Raw genomic sequence first — 17,463 nt, forward strand, 5'->3', positions numbered from 1 at the left:
ACACACATTTTGATGACCTTTGGTTAAATTTAGTTTAAATTTAGATCCTTGATTATAAAGAAAAAGCTGATTCTCTGAGCTGTGGCTGCACAGCAGAGTTTATGATCAGTATACAACACTGGTGACTCCACTGTTAGTCAATCAGTGTAACAATTTGGAGCAGGTCCCGTTGGGTCCTGCCCAGAGAAAACTAAAATAAAATTTTACGTCCTGGTGCAATAACCAAAACACAGTAAAATATTTAATTATCTTTACAGCTCCCAATCAGAGGAATTCACTCACTTTATGGCCAGGGCGTTCCAAAATGTGACGCAGAGGGCAAAGTTTATGTGTTCTTCCCTCCAGGAGGACGTCTCATCAAATCCTTCATTGAACTTCATCACTTTCCCGAAATTAACTCCAACTTTAAACTCCTGACTGATTAAAGACAGGCTTTCTCTGTGCAGGCCCCAGTTACTGCCAGGCTTCAGATTTGTTTTCTCAAAATGTTTCTTCTGGTGAGGTTGATGCCTAAATTCCACCAGATATGTGTCTGATCTGCTACAACATCAAGAGCTGATTAGTTTCAGTTCCAGTTGATGTGTTTACCTATTCTGGCCATGTTTGGTGAAGCGAATCACTATCTGAAGACTGGATTTTCCAACTCCAAGCAGAGAGTCGAACGCGTCGCAAATTCATCCAGTGCATATAATGTTAGACAAAAACTATTTGCATCTTTGCTTTGACTTTACATGCAATCCACTGGCTAGAACAATCTTATTTATGTTTTGTTTGATTGCAACATTTGCTGAAAAAAAAAAAACTAAAGACATTGTCACACTGGCAAACTATATGGTGCTTAAGCCCACTTTGACCCTAAAGTCCAGATCTGCTGCTTTGGAAAGGTGTGCTTTAGCAAAGTTCACTTCATGCACAGGCACGGGGACATGAGGTATGATTCATGACATATGACCGCAGCGACCACTCCTCTCAACAATCATTTTAAACAATACAGTCAGGGTGTAAGAGGGCTGTTTCGGACCAAAATGACCAAAGATAAGCCAAAAAGTCTCTGAAGTTGTAGCAGCGCTCTGACTGATAATCTTGCACTTCATGATAACACAAACCTAAGGATGGCTTACAGTTGGAGTAGTATGACTGCTGGCTGCTGGCTGTGCTCTCCAGCGGGGGAACGGTGTAGTGGGTGTGTTCGAGTACATCGCAGTTTGAATGGCCAGAGTGACCGAAGTCAGGTTTAACACACCCTCTCTTTTCTTTTTCAGGGTGAGGTGAAACATGAACATTAAATAATATCTGTTAGTCATCATGTTTACTAATTTATTATGTGAATGTGAGAAAGACGCACAAACAGCAGAAAAGGTTGGAGAGACAGATCAAGGTGGCGAGTGTTCAGAGGAGGAAAACTTAAGTTCAGTGTTCAGTTCAGAGCAGACTTCAGGCTTTTAAACCAAAAAGAGATGGTTTCTGACTGACACACAGCACCCTAAGGAACAACTGAACCACATCCCTTCTTCACCGTTGGATTTGAAGCTTCAGATATCCTCTGAGCGTTGATATCTGCAGTTACCTGCTCAGTCTGCTCTGTTTTGGTCTCCGCTGAGCCGACTTACTTGAGTTCAGTCAGTGTTTGAGTATCACTTTCTCTATGAATCTCTGAGCCCTGGTCTTATGTCCTGATTTTTATGTCAGCGCTTTTATTAGAGCCCCACAGGGAGGGTGAGAGGAAAGCAACCACAGTCTCATTTGTCATGTTTGATGTAAGAGCAAAGAGAGGCAGCTCTAGGTGAGAGAGCGCCCTGAGAGCAGAGCTCGGAGAGACACGGTGAGACAGTTCACCCATAACCAGATGTGGCCACACTTTCAGGAAATCCTGACTTGTTTTCTACCATGTGCTCACTGAGACAGATTTTCTGGTAAACTGAACAGCTCAACTCATGGTCTGCTGTAAACACTGTGCATCATTCAGAGAGAAGATTGTCCCTACAGCATCACAAAGAAATAAAACGTTAAAAGTAACCTTTGACCTCAGCTGCTCTGTTGGACCTGAATCATGTAGAGAAATATCCACCAAACATGACTCATGAACGTTTCTGGGGAAGTCTGATAAAGAGACTGAGAGGAAAAGAAGAACGAACAAAGAGAAGAAGTTCTCATCTGATTCATTTAAGATGGAGGGAAAAAATATGAGGATTAAATGGAGAGGTGTGGTTCAGGGTTGAAAATACTCCCTCTTTACACCAAACACTGAAACTAGACATCTAACAATCAAATCTGAACTCCAATAACTCAAATCTTAAAATATCACAAATCTTCAATGAGTCCATGAACACAACAAAAAATAAGATCAATAAAATAAATTAAAAAACCAAAACAGGGAAATTGGTAAGCGAGCTATGGCATCCTTGTGAATCCTTAAGTCTGCAATAAACACTTTGCAGCTCAGATTTCTTTATGTTTTATTTAAAAGTAAAGTTTACAACTCAATAATTTCACATGCTCAAAAGAGAGGTTAAATTCAGCCCATCTGTTTGTGTTGGGTCTCAGTTTCACTGTAAACAGTCAATTCCAAAGAGGCTTCACTGTGAAGCTGAAACACAAACTGATAATTCATAGTTACGTAGAGCTATTGTTTTGAATTTACTGAATCCTGGTGGCACATTTCGTTTCTCACATGATCGACTCATTTTTCCTGCCAAACCGTTGGCCAGAGTATTGACATCAAAGGAACTTTAGGTCCACATGGTTACAAGCTGCAAAACACTGTCTCTAGTGTTTACTCTGAGTATGACAGGATCCTCCTTTTTTAAAAAAAATCAGTTGTTTTCCTTTTTCTGCACATATGAACCCCACCTTTGTGTCTTTATTACTCTTTAACATGAAAACTGCATCCACAAAAGCTGCGAGCCTGTACACTGAGTATGAACGCAGATAAGCTAGAGTTATATCATCGCACCAAATCATTACAAAACAGGGATTATAAAAAACAGAGGAAACACTGAATTTACTCCGAGTTTATGATCTTTCTGCTCGGCCGGAAACTCGGAGATGGAATGCCACCCTCAGATAAATATCTGATCTTTGAACCAACTTTCAACCCAGCCACCTCAACCTCACCTTAGCAACTAAGCAGGTGTGGCTCACAGGTGCGAGTGTGTGTGCGAGTGAGTGTTCAAACAAAGTTCAAGTGTTAGTGGAAAATCATGAGTTTAGAGAGGACAAGACGTCTAGAGATAAGAGACAGATGGGGAAAAATATAAGTTTACAGTTTGAAGAAGAAAACTACAGCTCTATAACTTCACCTGATCAGAAAGACAAGACACACCTATGCCTGTATGCACATCCTGCTGTTTGTGATGAAAATGGACCGTTTAAACTAATGGTGAAAATACAATTAATTTGCGGTATGCATGAGACAGGTAATGACCAAACAGAGCATTAAATTTAATGGCAGTAGACCACCATACTAACGACAGGATTACCACACCTGTTAGGCTGTTTTCGAGATGACAGATGTCTTGCTCATGCTAGGGCTGGGACGATATGCTATTCTCTGGATTTGATTTTATTGCAGTTTTAAGGTTGCCAATATGATTTAAATTGTGATTTTTGGATATTTATCATTTTGCGATTTTTAGTTTGCTTTTTGGACACCAGACCATGTAAAAAAGTTAAACGATAACGATAATGAAGAAACAATAAGAAAACTATATAAACTTACGAAGACAATGTGCAACACACAGGCAAACACATAGGTATAATTTTTAGAATTATTAAATTATTAGAAATTATATGTAACTAGGATTTAGCAAATAAAAAAAGAATATTTTTTACCCTGTAACATATGCATTTAGATCTGACAGAACTTAGTAAACTCACAGCCCATGCATCCTGAGGTACAACTCCTCTTTCCTTTGTAAACACCAAACCATTATTTCAAATATGCATCAATAAAAGTAATTCTAATAATGATAATAATAATAAATAATAATGATAATAATAATAATAATGTAGAAAATACTAAAAAAAAACTAACATAGTTGGTAATTCTCTCTTGGCAGCCAAATAAATACAGAGCTGTGAGTCACTAATGGCTTGGAAACACTGCAGCATTCAAAAATGCAGGAATTTAAAAATCTATCAATGAATCTTTGTTTCTCCATTTTAGCAAAAATCACTAATGTGTGGGTGTTTCCCTGCTCTTTGATAACTAAAGACATGATGTGACTACGCTAAGGACATGTGCATGGAAAAGTGTAACGAACGCAGATTTTAAGAGACTGCAGGACAAGCTCATTTACTGTCACAAGTTTCCCCACGACAGGAAACTCGTTCTGTATTTTTACGTTTGCTTGACGTTGCGTTTCCAAGTATTTACATATAAAGTAGTGTCTCTGGTTTTAACTTGTGCCTGGCAGTGTGAATGCTGTTTGACTCTTACCTGTGTCACAGTAAACAGGACAGAGGGCCGTTTTTTTCTTTTTAGCTTCCAGTAGCTTCCCTCTTGCCAAATTTCACCCCTCCATCCAAATTAGAGGTGATTTCATTGTGAGAACTGAGCATGCGTGTTATTTTGGGCCCAAGTTTCTGTCTCAACGAAGATCGTGTCCGCATGGTCCGCAACTGTCTCTGGAGTAGCTGAACTGGATTATCTCGCTGCTTCACCGTTTCAGTGATAACGCAGTAAGTTACCCCATCCATGATTTTGGTAATTTGTCCCCTCGGTTTTCCGTGTCCCCGAAATGCAGGTAGGTTTGTTAGTCGTGGTGAAAGGCGTTAAAAAAAAGTCAATGGCGCCATCATGTGGCCAATCAATGCCACAGCTCAAAGATGGCCTCATAAACATTTCCGGTCCTTCGGTAAAGCGTAACATAGTAAATGTTGCTTAGACGAAGCAGTTTAAGCAGTAGCTTGACATTAAACAGAAACAACTTGTTCTAATATTTACTGAAAATTAAAAATGTGCTACAAAATAGTAGTCGTCAAGCTGCGATGGCCGAGTGGTTAAGGCGTTGGACTTGAAATCCAATGGGATCTTCCCGCGCAGGTTCGAACCCTGCTCGCAGCGTTCCTTTTCTAGTTATCAGCCTCCTTTGGCTGTTCCTAACAAATCCGAACACTTTCCTAACAAGTCCTAACATGTGACGTCACCAGTAAGGGCTCACAATCTGCCTTTCAAAAACGGTACGGCACCTTTAAGACCTATAAATACTGATTGATTTTGCTATGTGAGTAGCATTAAATCGGTCAGCATCGATCTATTATTGCTTACCGATTTCACAATCTGTCTTTTACCTTAATCCGTCAGCATTTATAGATAAAGTAATAAATGGCTCTGGCTTTTAAACTTTGGCACAGTTGTCTGCTGCACACAAAAGGTCGGTCCTTGCTGTTGAAGTCACATTCCCAGCCTATTTTGCCCACTTGGTCAGTAAAGAATAAGGAATTATTAGGAATCGTTAGGAATCGTTAGGAATTGTTAGGAGTTGTTAGGAAATGGGCTGCACGGTGGTGCAACGGTTAGCGCTGCAGGTCATCGGTTCAAGTCCCCACCTCGGCCAGTGGGTCTCTCTGTGTGGAGTTTGCATGTTCTCCACGTGCATGCGTGGGTTCTCTCCGAGTACTCCGGCTTCCTCCCACAGTCCAAAAACATGCTTACCAGGTTAATTGGTCACACCAAATTGTCCCTAGGTGTGAGTGTGTGCGTGCATGGTTGTCTGTCTATGTGTCAGCCCTGCGATTGACTGGCGACCAGTCCAGGGTGCACCCTGCCTCTCGCCCAATGATTGCTGGGATAGGCTCCAGCCACCCGCGACCCTAAACAGGATAAGCGGTATAGAAAATGGATGGATGGATGGATGTTAGGAAATGTCAGGAACAGTCAAAGCAGACCATTCACTGACAGGATTAATTAATAAAACGATTAATAAGGCAAAAGAATCTTTTATTCCTTTCTTAGGACTGGGGGACAAACAAAATGACATGATTGGAAATAAATGTATAAATAAATAAATAAAAAAATGAATGCAGAAAAAATTGAGTAAATAATTAAATAAATACTTAGACTTAGAAATAAAGTACATGAATAAATAAATAAATTATTCATTGCTTTTATTTTATTTCATTTATTTTTTTAACCATTTAAAAAAAGCTTAATCAATCTCTTTTCTTTATTATTTATGGTTTTGGACTTATTCTATTTCTTATTTATAAAATCTGATTTTTTTTTTTTTAATTATTATTATTTAACTGTATTTATGTGATTTTACCATTTATCATTTTAACTTTTTTCTTACTTTCTTTTTTTTTAATCTACATGATGATGTAGCCTTTTATACAGTCTATGGATTGGTCACATTTAAAGTCCGTCCTGTATGCAAATATTTCATTTAGTAGCTAAAAGGCACCGCTGGGATTCGAACCCAGGATCTCCTGTTTACTAGACAGGCGCTTTAACCAACTAAGCCACGGCGCCATCTGTCTGCCAGTCGTGGTATTATCCAAAAAGAATCTATGCGTTATGTATTTATTTTCCTATTTGGATGAACAGATCAACTTCAAAACAGCGATTTATTAGTAATTACGGTTATATAGCAGTATTTTTAATGAAGAAATTAACCAAAGAGTCACGTTTTCATTGAAAAAAAAAAGGAGTCAAAAATACTAAAAACATATATGAACGATTCCCTCCATCTAGCCAACAAAAGGCCTAGTTTTGTTCAACCTAATTGGGTTTAGCAAAACAAGACAAAGAATCAACAACCCAATGCAAGTTCAGAAAAATATATTCTTTATGGAATATTTGCAACGACACTTTATCTAATCCAGAAACATTGAGTCCGCAGGTTTTGACTATGACCCTCTGAACTGCATGATATATCAATGTTCAGCTTATCCTCTTATTTTAGGCAGAACCTTCCCTTTCTGACAACAAGAAATGAATTATTTATTTATGTATAAAATATATTAATGCGGCTAAATAAATCTCAGTTCAGACTATCCTTGGCATGTTTTTTCTGAATAAATATGTTATCAATCATAAAGTTGCGTAAGTGTAAAAAAGCCAACCTTACACAATCCACTCTGAACGCTCTCTCCCTGGAAGCAGAAATGAAAGGACATCAATCATTTCAGCTGAATTGAATCCAGATTGCAGCAGAGAAAGCCCTTGATGACTCCGAGGTTACAGATGGTACAAATATTCAGTCTTTAGAACATTCCTTATAGTTCTATTAATAGAAGTTACACGTGCATTTTTCCTTCTGTGTGTAACTTTCATTTTCCATGAGTTACTTCCTGTCAGTAACCACAGACCTCCCCTCTGACCACACACTGGGGTCACTTCCTGTTCATTCTCTGTTCATACGGTCACAGTCCAACCTGCTGACTCAGCCTGACACCTCTTCCCATTTATTTCACCATCTCCTTATACAGTATGTGTATGTGTTCAGACCCTCAGACCTGTGTCGTTGCTGGTGTTGTTGTTGTTCTGATGTGTTCCTTTATATGCTGGCTTTAGGCTGCTAATATCTGATCCTGTCTTGGAACATCCTGAGATCATGTTTTCCAACATTTAGATTCAAAATCATGTTGCTGATCGTCCTTTTTGCTTTTGTAGGTCATAAAGTGAGATGAAAAGGAAATTTCATCAATTTTATTATGCGTGATAAAAACTCCTTACTGTTGCTTTTGTTTAGAAAGATATTCTTGCTTTGACTCTTGCAAACTTACTGCACTAAATTGAAGTATAACACAAGCTCTATAAAAGCAAAACAATAAAGTGTATTACATAAACTGGATAATACAGCAAAAAAGAAAAGCTTTGTATAAAAACACCATATCAATATCAGAACCAATCATATATAGATAAAACTGGAAATGAATAAATCTCAACGTATCTATTCCTTCTTTCTGTTGCTTAAATAATATATTTACTTTTTGCAATGGTGTATCCTTGACACAAAAGAAGTAGGCTATCATATGATACCTTCCGTTTGGATCACATTCTCCCTGAGCATTTCTGAGAAGAGCTCTGACGTATCCAGATGTGTAAATCGGAGAGTCAGGGCTGAATGAAGCAGAGAGGAAAGAGGCTGTGTGAGTTTAAGATAAGATACAGTCAGCTAACATCATACATCCTCAATCCTCTCTGCAGGAAAGCTGAAGCTTCTGCAGATTGCATGTTATTCACTTTCCTGTCGATCTGTCACTGTTTGATTTCACTCTGAGTAAGGGAAACTATGAGACAACGTTTAAATCAAACAACAGAGGAGGGTATTTTGGGGGCCAACGTAAACGCTTTTAAAAAGAAACTGAGTTCAAACAAAAACTTTAAGGACTTTCCTCTGATGTGTGCTGGCTGTAATTACATAATTTCTTCTCTGTATTACGTAAGTGTTGCTGCAAATTTCAAAGGAACCGGTGCCTCCTCGCTGGACACACCCCTGGTATGAAGAAACGGGCTTGGTTTGGTAGAAGTTTCCCAAACATAGAGATGAAGACTCGTCCAGACTTCAGAGACAAAGTTTAAACTTATATAGTCAGAACAGAAATTCTTCCCCAGCATCGAGTCACTGTGTGGGCTGGAAGAGTTAAATGTCTGTTTATAATGCAGTGATCTCCACTACAGAGTCATGACTGTTTTTGATGCAGAGCTGCCTGGACCATCAAGTCTAGGTCAGTTTAAAAGAGAAACTTTTGCTTTTCAGTGTCAACATTTGATATGCTGCCTCTGTACAAGACTTATTTGAAAACCATCAGATCAATATTTTCATTGCGTGCAGACTTGGGGTTGTGTAATGTTTGGAAAATGTGACAACTTGTTTGAAATATTTCACATTCTTGTCTTTTACTTGCTGTTGTGTAAAATCATTTGTGGTGTGAAACAGAGACATGTAGAAGACATTAAAGTGTATGATTCATCTTTCCATTACAGTGTGACCCACTTCTCCATCATCACTCGCTCCTCTTCTTCTAAAAAGCGGAGTCAGGTCATCCAGCAGGAGGAGTCGATTCAGCACGGAGGAAGAGATTAACATCAACTCTGATATAACCTGAGTCAAAGTTAAACCTTTTATTCAGAGTTATGTAAGCAGTTATGTTCTCTGGATGGTGAGGGTTGTTTCAGGTGTTAGTCACACACTGATGTTATGACTTGTTGTACAGTAGGAGTGTGAGGCACACAGCTGGATCGACTCTCTGTCCTCCTCTTCCTCTGTGTGTGTGTGTGTGTGTGTGTGTGTGTTTGTGTGAACAGATCAGAGAGTCGGAGAGAGTTTGTGTCAGAGGAAACCTCCTAAAGAAACATCCTCTGAGGAGAAACTATAGTTTGAAGGAGCTCTCTGTGACTCTCAGGTTTTCCTCAGAGAACAGGAGCGCTCTGTTGAGTAATGACGCTGTGGGCTGAGTTCACACTCACACTTCAACCAAGAGGAAACATACACACACACTGTGTGTGTGCTGTTCTTATTAAACACAGCTCTGTCTCTCTCTGTGTGTCTGTTGTAATCATTTACTGGCAGCCAGCAGGGTTTGTGGAGCCTCTCTGTGAACATGTGAGAGGAAGAATGAGCTCAGGGTTCAGGTGGACCTGAACTAGAGACTCTGAGGGATTGAACCAGCCTGCAGAGGACAGAGACGGACTCATTCATCACTGAGCTGTGGGAGTGAGTCACTGCAGGGCTCTGCTCTTTATGTGTTATTAAGGACAGCATGCAACATCATATGGAAGAACAGAGGGGAGGGGAGATTGTGCTACAGAGACCAGTTTACTGGAAATGTGGAAAATTAGGTCAATGCAAAGAAAAGACAGAGAGACACAGAGAGGAGGGTTAAAAAGGTTGAAAGAAGGTAAGATCTAAAGAACATTCAAACTTTCAAAAACAGCCGAGCACCTGGCTCTGAAACAAAGAAAAAGCTGGAAAGCACATGAGGTGCTTTAAATACCTTGAAATCTCAGTCCCATGAACTCCCCTTCAAGGAACTACATGGATCCTGTGGCTTATTGTGTGTCTGTTTCCAACAAGGAAAATCACTCAAGTGACGTACACTGCAAAAAATGAAATATCATCAAGATTTTTGTCTAACTTTCCGTAGAAAATGCCTTTTTCCGACTTGATATAAGCTACATTCACCTGAAAAGTCCAGGAAATGTCTTGTTTCAAGTTTTTCAAGAAAGAAAATGAGGTCCAAGTTGCTTGTAAAAAGTAGAAAAAGAAAAAGAAAAACTGCCAATGAAATAAAAGAAAATTCAGTTGTATTGAGACATTATTCCAGTTTTAAGCAAATTTTTGAGCATTTTTTTCTTTTTCCATCAACATTTTATACTTATAACAAGCAGTTAAGATCTAATCTTTGTCTTTAAATAACTTAAAACAAGACATTTTTTTCTGGACTGATAAGTTCATGGCTCATATCGAGCATAATAAGACAATATTTACTTAGAATAAGACAAAAACACTTGATAAGATTTCAGTTTTTTGCAGTGTGTGGAGAAACAATAAAGGGCCTGCATTAATCCCACAGAGCAGAGGAGGACAGTAAACTTTCCCCAGGAACTACTGTTTGAAAAACAAAGTGTGTTGAGACTGTAGGAACTAGGGTCCAAATTTTGTAAATGATCTACTTCTTGAAACAGCCCTGCTGGATGAACTAATTTTGGATCCTGATTCTTGCCTTGAACTGCACAAACTTCCTCTTAAGGTTCCTGGTTCTTGGAGAACGTTGCTGCAGTGGTAAAGTACCTTTACTGGGACAGAAACATACAGAAGCAAACTGTCTCACACTCCTACACTTTTTAAGACTTCACTCATTTGATAGGTCTTAAAAACTTGTGCCATAAAATTAAATCTAAACTCAGGAATTTGGAGTAGAAATAGTGAAATGCCAGTTCAGACAGGTTCTCTGTGAAGCACTGTTACTAACTGTTTCAGGGTTTGTTGGTCTGTTCAAGCCAATTGACCTCTCCCTTTACTTGAAAATAGACTCATTCTTCTACCCTCATCACCTCCCAGCATCCACCTGCAGAGATAAGAAATTATCTGATCATCCTCAGAGTTTTTCTGAGATAAACCAGAAAGGGGTGATGAGGGGGTGGGCTGAGACTGCAAACAAAGATCTGCTGCTGGAAACACTTTAACAGCAGCAAAACCTCCATCAGCGGCAAGTTTGTGGCTGAAAATGATCCTGATAAAGTTTTTGTGGTTCTGCCATGGTCTCAGTCCTCTGGGTCAAAGGTCACAGTCTCTCCGCCCTCTGTTGGGTCTTGTTGTTCAGACATTTCCTGTGTCTCTGACAGGAATCGATAAAATGTTATCAGAATCTGGGTCATGGGGGCTCACTCCTCTCACAAACACTGACTCACACACCCTGAGGGGCGGCACAGAAACCATCCTCACAGACGCTGAGTCAGACTCTGCAGGTGAAGAACCTGAGAGAACACAAAGCCAGGAACGACAAGAACGAAGGAGACGGATTTAAATGAGTTCAAACCAAACCCTGAACAGACTCAGTCTGCAGCAGCTCCTTCTGCACCGAGTCCTCTTTGTTTCCAGGTCAGTCGTCTCAACCTGCAGACTGCAGGGAGTGAGCTGCTCTCATTAAAACTTCAGGAAGTCATTAATGTAGTTCATGAAGCCAGACAGCACGTTGGTGCATGTTAGCTAAAGCTTTTGACTTCAGCTCAGCTGCTGTAAACTCTCTGCACACTGAGACACTATGAACCAAGCCCCTAGGAGTTAGAGTGCAACTGTATGCATGTGCAACATTAATCATAAATTCATTGGTTGATCCCCGACCTGCAGGGAGTGTGCATGCACAAACACGTTTTCACTGTTTATGATAAATGTTTCAGATGCAGGGAGCGTCGTTTGTGCAACACCAGGTCACAGACACAGAGCTCAGGGTGGATCCTGGAGAAAGAAGTCCAGACCTGTGCTTCAGTGGAGAAGTGAGCTAGTGTTTGTATGTGTGTGTTGTAATGAGCCGTGTGTGATGGAGGCAGATACAGAGTGTTTAGACTGTGTGTGAGTGTGTGTTGCTTTGTTTAGACTGTGTGTTGCTTTGTTTAAACATCATGTGTGTGTGCTTGCTTGCATGCCTTTGAGGATGCCTGTGTGTGTGTGTGTGTGTGTGTGTGTGTGTGTGTGTGTGTGTGTGTGTGTGTGTGTGTGTGTGTGTGTGTGTGTGTGTGTGTGTAATCTGATGGTCAGCAGCTTATGTAACAGAGGGAATTCTTACTTTTATTGAACACAAGTGTGTGCATGAAAGGGTTTGATTCCTCTGTCTGCACATTCAGTCTGTCTGAGCATGACCTCGCCCACTTACTCACACACACTCTCTCTCACATACACACACGCACAGTCACTCAGGTAAACAACAAAGGTGGTTTAGTCTTTTCTCTCTGTGGTTAAATCAGACTGAACATCCTGTTTGAAGCTGCTCTCTGAGGATTATATAACTCCAGGTTGTTGGTGTCGGTCTGCAGAGCTGCTGACCTGACTCTTTCCTCTCCCTGATGGTCATCCAGTCATCCTGGTTTCCAGGATCCTGGTGAGCTGCAGACCTCATGTCGGGTTGGACTTGGCGTAGACTTCACAGCACGTTTCTGACCTCTTCTGAAAGACAGGGATCAGATCTAAACACCAAATCTAACCAAGACCTTACACTGCAAAAAAACATCTCATTAGACTGAATCTGAGCCACAATCACCAAAAAGTCCAGGAAAATGTCTCATTTCAAGATATTTGAAGACAAGAATAACTTCTGAAATGTTTTTAAAGATGAAACTTTGCCAGTGGAGTAAGAAAACCCCAATTGTTTAGTGTCTAAGAAAAGAAGAAGTCTTAATTCAAAAGCCACGTTTCCACCAAGCAGTCCGGGTCGGTTCGTCTCGGTACGGTGCGCTTTTAGCAGCGTTTCCACAGACTCATCCCGGGACGGATCCCTAAAAACGGAGACGAACAGTCCCACTTTTTTGGGACCCTTTCATATGGGTGCCAGACTGAACCGATCCGCTCTCGGGAGGTGGAGCAACACATTGCAGACCGTTGATTGGTCAAAAGAATCGTCACTCACCCCGACAGCGGCTGCATTTCTCCTGGCGGGACACAGACTTCTCTGAAACGAAGCTTGATTGCACTTTGTAACAGAGAGTTACATGAAAATCACAGGAAAGACGAAATGCTGCATGTCTTCCATCCATGCTCTTTGTTTACTGTGTCGCGTTTTCTTCTTTGTTGGATTTAATCGCGGGGTAAGCTGCTACGGCGTCGCGCTATTGTTTAACAGCTGCGGCTTCCGGCATCCTGCTTAAACGCCGCCCACCACGAGAGGGCACAGTTTGCTGTGGAAACGCAAACGGGATCAGACTTTACTGTCCCAAACCGTCCCAAACCGTACTGAACCGACCCATACTGCTTGGTGGACACACAGCTATAGTTTTTGGTCATGAGACCAGCAGAAGCTCAGAATCTCTGCAGAAGTTCAATAAAAGACCTGTTCATTTTTAATCTGCATCCCTTGTGAACTGCAGGAAGTCTGAAAGACATGGAGAAACTGTGCGTCTTGGTTCCCTGTGAAACTTTTTTATTTTATTATATAATAAGCCACTTCTGAGCCAGAACTTAATTTGTGTGAGGTTTATGTCTGTCTTGTGGAGAGTGCTTCACCTTATACCACTGCCAGGATGAAAGACTATAAAAGTACAGATCTGGATCTATGACCCAAGGGAGATAAATTGTTCATTGGCAAAGCTGAGGTGGTGATATCATTCATACAGATGAGAAAAAAACATCTGTTAAGTTCATCATCAACCCTCAGCAGTGAACCTCACCCCCAACAACATACCAACCCTGTCAGGAGACCAAACACACAATCATTCAAACACTCAGATTTTACTTGAACTTACCAATTATTACCTGTTAGATCAAAGACAACATTTCATCTGAAAATGTTTAAACGCAGTGGAAAAAAAAAAGTGTTTTCACGGAAACGTTGAGGGACTGAAAACGCTGCAGCAAGCATGCCAGACCTGACCTGTAGTCGGCGCTATAACTGTCTTGTCCAGAAACCGTTTTTGGGAGAGCTCCACTGAAGTAGAGTTGGGTGGATCATCTGGTGTATTGGGGAATAATAAGTTAAAAAGTGGAGCAACAGATGCTCATTTTGTTGAAAGACAGTCAGCAGATACAGTAGATTGAGCAACACAGGCACAGCATGGTAGTTCCTGTCGATCGTATCAACGGTACTGTTGAACTGTTGCATGCGCTTACGAGAAGCGGAGTGTGAAGTCATCGTTTCCACTGAAAAAGCCGGCTTACTGCTTACTCGACAACGGTTGTTGAGTTTTGGCCTTGCATTTACACGGAAACGGTGTTTCAGCCGAACTAAAACGCAAACTCTTGAAAACGGCCTCCAAAGTGGGATTTTTGTGAAACGCGACTGACACCATTTCCGTTTTTTCAGATAAAACATTGTCGCGTAAACGGGGCCTTAATGTGAAGTAAATTTGTTTTGTTTTTTTCAGCTTTTGCAGCATTGTCAAATGAAGCAGCTCAAACTGCAACAGCTGAGATTGCTGCTTTAGAAAAGATGCTGTGATCACCTGCTGGAGGCCATCCTCTTCTCAGAAAGACTCTTTATTTGTCACTGTTTCAGTTTTTCTGTTATCAAAGATCCTAAATCTCCAGCTGGTGTTGGAGTGGCTCTGCTTCCTCCTGAGCTGCAGAAAGTGTTTCCACACAGTGGGAACTCACTTTGACTCAAACATGAGTAACTCTGTTTCTGAGCCTGGCTCATCAGGGGTCACTGATATCCTTTAAAACTAGTCATCCTGATAAACCTGAGCTGTGATGGGTTCAAATCAGAGCTGCACACTCAGGTTCACGTGTTTCCACGTTCACCTCCTTTCCACCTTCTTATCCTTTCCTCCTGCAGAGACACAAACATTAGAGGAGACTTTCTGTCTGAGGAGAAACCGAGCTGCAGGAACAGATCAGACTTTAGCTTTAAGTAAAGACAAGATGAAAGCTGGATGTGAGACAGCTTCAAACACTCCTGATGGTCTGTCAGAGTTTCCTGACTGCAGACAAGACAAAGACCCAGAGCATGAGGAGTATGAGGATGATGATGATGATGATGATGATGATGTTTGACTGGAACTCCCCTCTTATCATCTCTTTTTATTGTGTTTCTTTTTAAAACAGACCTTTTGAAAAAGGTCTAAATCAGTCAGATATCCTTACAGAGAACAGGACGTCTGACTGTTTCTGTCCTTTGATTCACTTCCTGTTTTCCCTCCAATCAGACGTCTGCTGTCCTCTGCTGTGACCCTCTCAGTCTGAGGGTCTTCAGCTGTCACCAAGGGGAAAAAATGTGTCTGACTAACTCTGACGAACAACAGATCCTGTCAGAGTCTCATCTACGCGTCACTCATGACAGACAGCACAACTCTAAAACTTAAGGATGCACGGCGGCTTTGTTACGACAGAAGATAAGGGTCACTGAAAAAAAAAAGCCCAGGTCAACAAAAAGTTTAAGACCTGACTTCCTGTTTTATTGTGACTTTGAAGTCAGAAATTTTTGGGGTGAATAAATCCTAATTTAAAGGGGACATATCATACTTGTTCCTTCTTTTCACTATGCCAGACTAGGATGCCTGCAAAGCATTTCTGCCCTCAGTACAAGTCATTTAGTTCCTTCATTGCCCCACAATAGCCTTCTTAATATCCTCATTTTAGGCCATGCTGAAGATCTGGTTGAAACGCTCCGTTTGGAGAATGACCTCCAGTAACCTTGCAACGTCACAGCCATCTGTGCTCTGATTGGTCGGTTCTATCAGAGGGGCGGAGGGGGTAGAGCCAGGGGGCAGTTTTTGCAGCATGGCAGTGTTTACAAAATCGCTACATTAAATGGAGCAGACTGAGCGAGTTTGCTGTTTGCCAAAACTTCACCATAAGGCATTGATAGCACTAATAAAACAGCAGAGTGTAGGTTACGTCCTTTTGTATTGGACCCTGAGTCAGACCCGGACGGTTCTGCAGATCAGGAGGAAGAAAATCCATCTGGACACAGATCATGTCAGGATGCTTCAGTGTGGTGAGTCAAACCGGTACTGTAACATGTATAGTTTATACGTTTATACTCGGCTCTTGGTGGGTGTATCCCTCGGTGGCGGTTGTGTGACGAACTGACATCACAGAGGAGGAGCTGCTTTATCAGATTACTCCAATAAAAAGAAAGGATCCTCGTGTCGTCATGAAGGTCGAAATCTCACGGCCAAATGTCAATGACCTATTTTCAGAGGCATCAAATCTCGTTCTAGGATATCAGAAAAAATACAATATCTCCTTTTTTGAAAATTCAGGGGGTGAAAGGTCTTGTTTTCAAATGTATTATATTATATATAAGTCTTAAATCAGGGATCAGATTGATATGTCCCCTTTAATCTTAAACTTCTGACTCATCTGATCACAGAACAAAATGTTGACATTATCTTCAGATTTCTTTTTCACTGGTCAACACCCAATCATATTTTTAGTGGCCCCCGTCCTCTTTCATACTTTGGTCCTACGAAAATGGCTTTAAAAAAGACGCTGAATCATGCAAACCCTCCATATAAAGGAGAGATAGTGGGATGCAAAAGCAGACCTCATAGGAGCTCCAAAATTTATTCCAAAAGGAGAAACCACAAGCAACTGGGGAGGGGGAAAACAAGATAAAAAGACCAGCTTATGGAGGCTCTTTCAATTAACTCAAGCTTTGTAAATATAAAGAGAAACTAAACTACTGCTACTGAGGAGATGACAGAACATCGAAGTATCAAAGAAATCCAAAAAGACTCAACAAAACCTCAACAAAATGCTCCTAGAGATGCTTAAAAAGAAAGCAAAAGACAAGCTACCACAACCAGAGATCTAGAAACTGACTAGGAGTTGAGAGAAGTTGCTCTCACTTAGAGGAGACATGAGCCCAGTTTCCACTAAGTGGTCCAGTTTGTCTCCATACAGCTTGCATTTTGTGGCGTTTCCTTTAACTAAAACCAATACAGGTCCCCTAATTACCAACCTGCACCATCCCACTTTTTTGGTACCTTTCTGTTGGGGTGCCAGACATACTGGTCTGACACCAGAAGGCGGATCTGCAGTTCTGATTGGTCAAAAGAATCATCACTACCTGTGCGACAGCAGTAATGAAGAACAACACATAACACTGCAATGTTAAAATCTTCAGTCAACTTCATGAAGAAAACTTTCTTTTTGTCTGGAAAAAAACGTCAGGGAACAGAAACTGCTGCCAAAATGAAACTGTGTTGCATTTTTTTTAGTTGGATTTAAGGCGGGGTACACTGGGTCACACTGCTGTGCCGTCACGCTATTACGTAGCTGATGCGGCTAACAGCACCTGACTGACACCCCACCCACCAAGGAGGGTTGGCTGTGGAAGCACAAACAGGATCAGACTTCACCG

General features: G+C 41.0%; 1 protein-coding gene and 2 non-coding genes across 3 annotated transcripts in view; 1 reads left to right on the forward strand and 2 right to left on the reverse strand.

The window, feature by feature from the left end:
* The window catches only part of zanl (zonadhesin, like), a 54,911-nt gene extending 42,347 nt beyond the window's left edge, over nt 1-12,564 (reverse strand). Inside the window, exons 1-3 of the mRNA XM_074662332.1 lie at nt 12,492-12,564; nt 11,364-11,425; nt 11,003-11,016 (exon numbers count right to left, since the gene is read on the reverse strand). Coding sequence (XP_074518433.1) covers nt 11,003-11,016; nt 11,364-11,425; nt 12,492-12,564 — 149 coding nt within the window. The remainder of the gene's footprint in view (nt 1-11,002; nt 11,017-11,363; nt 11,426-12,491) is intronic.
* Nucleotides 4,984-5,065, forward strand: trnas-uga (transfer RNA serine (anticodon UGA)). Its single transcript has one exon. It is a non-coding gene; the product is annotated as a tRNA-Ser (tRNA).
* On the reverse strand, nt 6,399-6,472 carry trnat-agu (transfer RNA threonine (anticodon AGU)). Its single transcript has one exon. It is a non-coding gene; the product is annotated as a tRNA-Thr (tRNA).
* Nucleotides 12,565-17,463: the final 4,899 nt, after the last annotated feature.

Source organism: Halichoeres trimaculatus, unplaced genomic scaffold (genome assembly GCF_033239565.1).
Source record: "Halichoeres trimaculatus isolate MK-OKI-2021-1 unplaced genomic scaffold, fHalTri1.1 fHalTri1_scaffold_22, whole genome shotgun sequence".
NCBI classification, from domain to species: domain Eukaryota; kingdom Metazoa; phylum Chordata; class Actinopteri; order Labriformes; family Labridae; genus Halichoeres; species Halichoeres trimaculatus.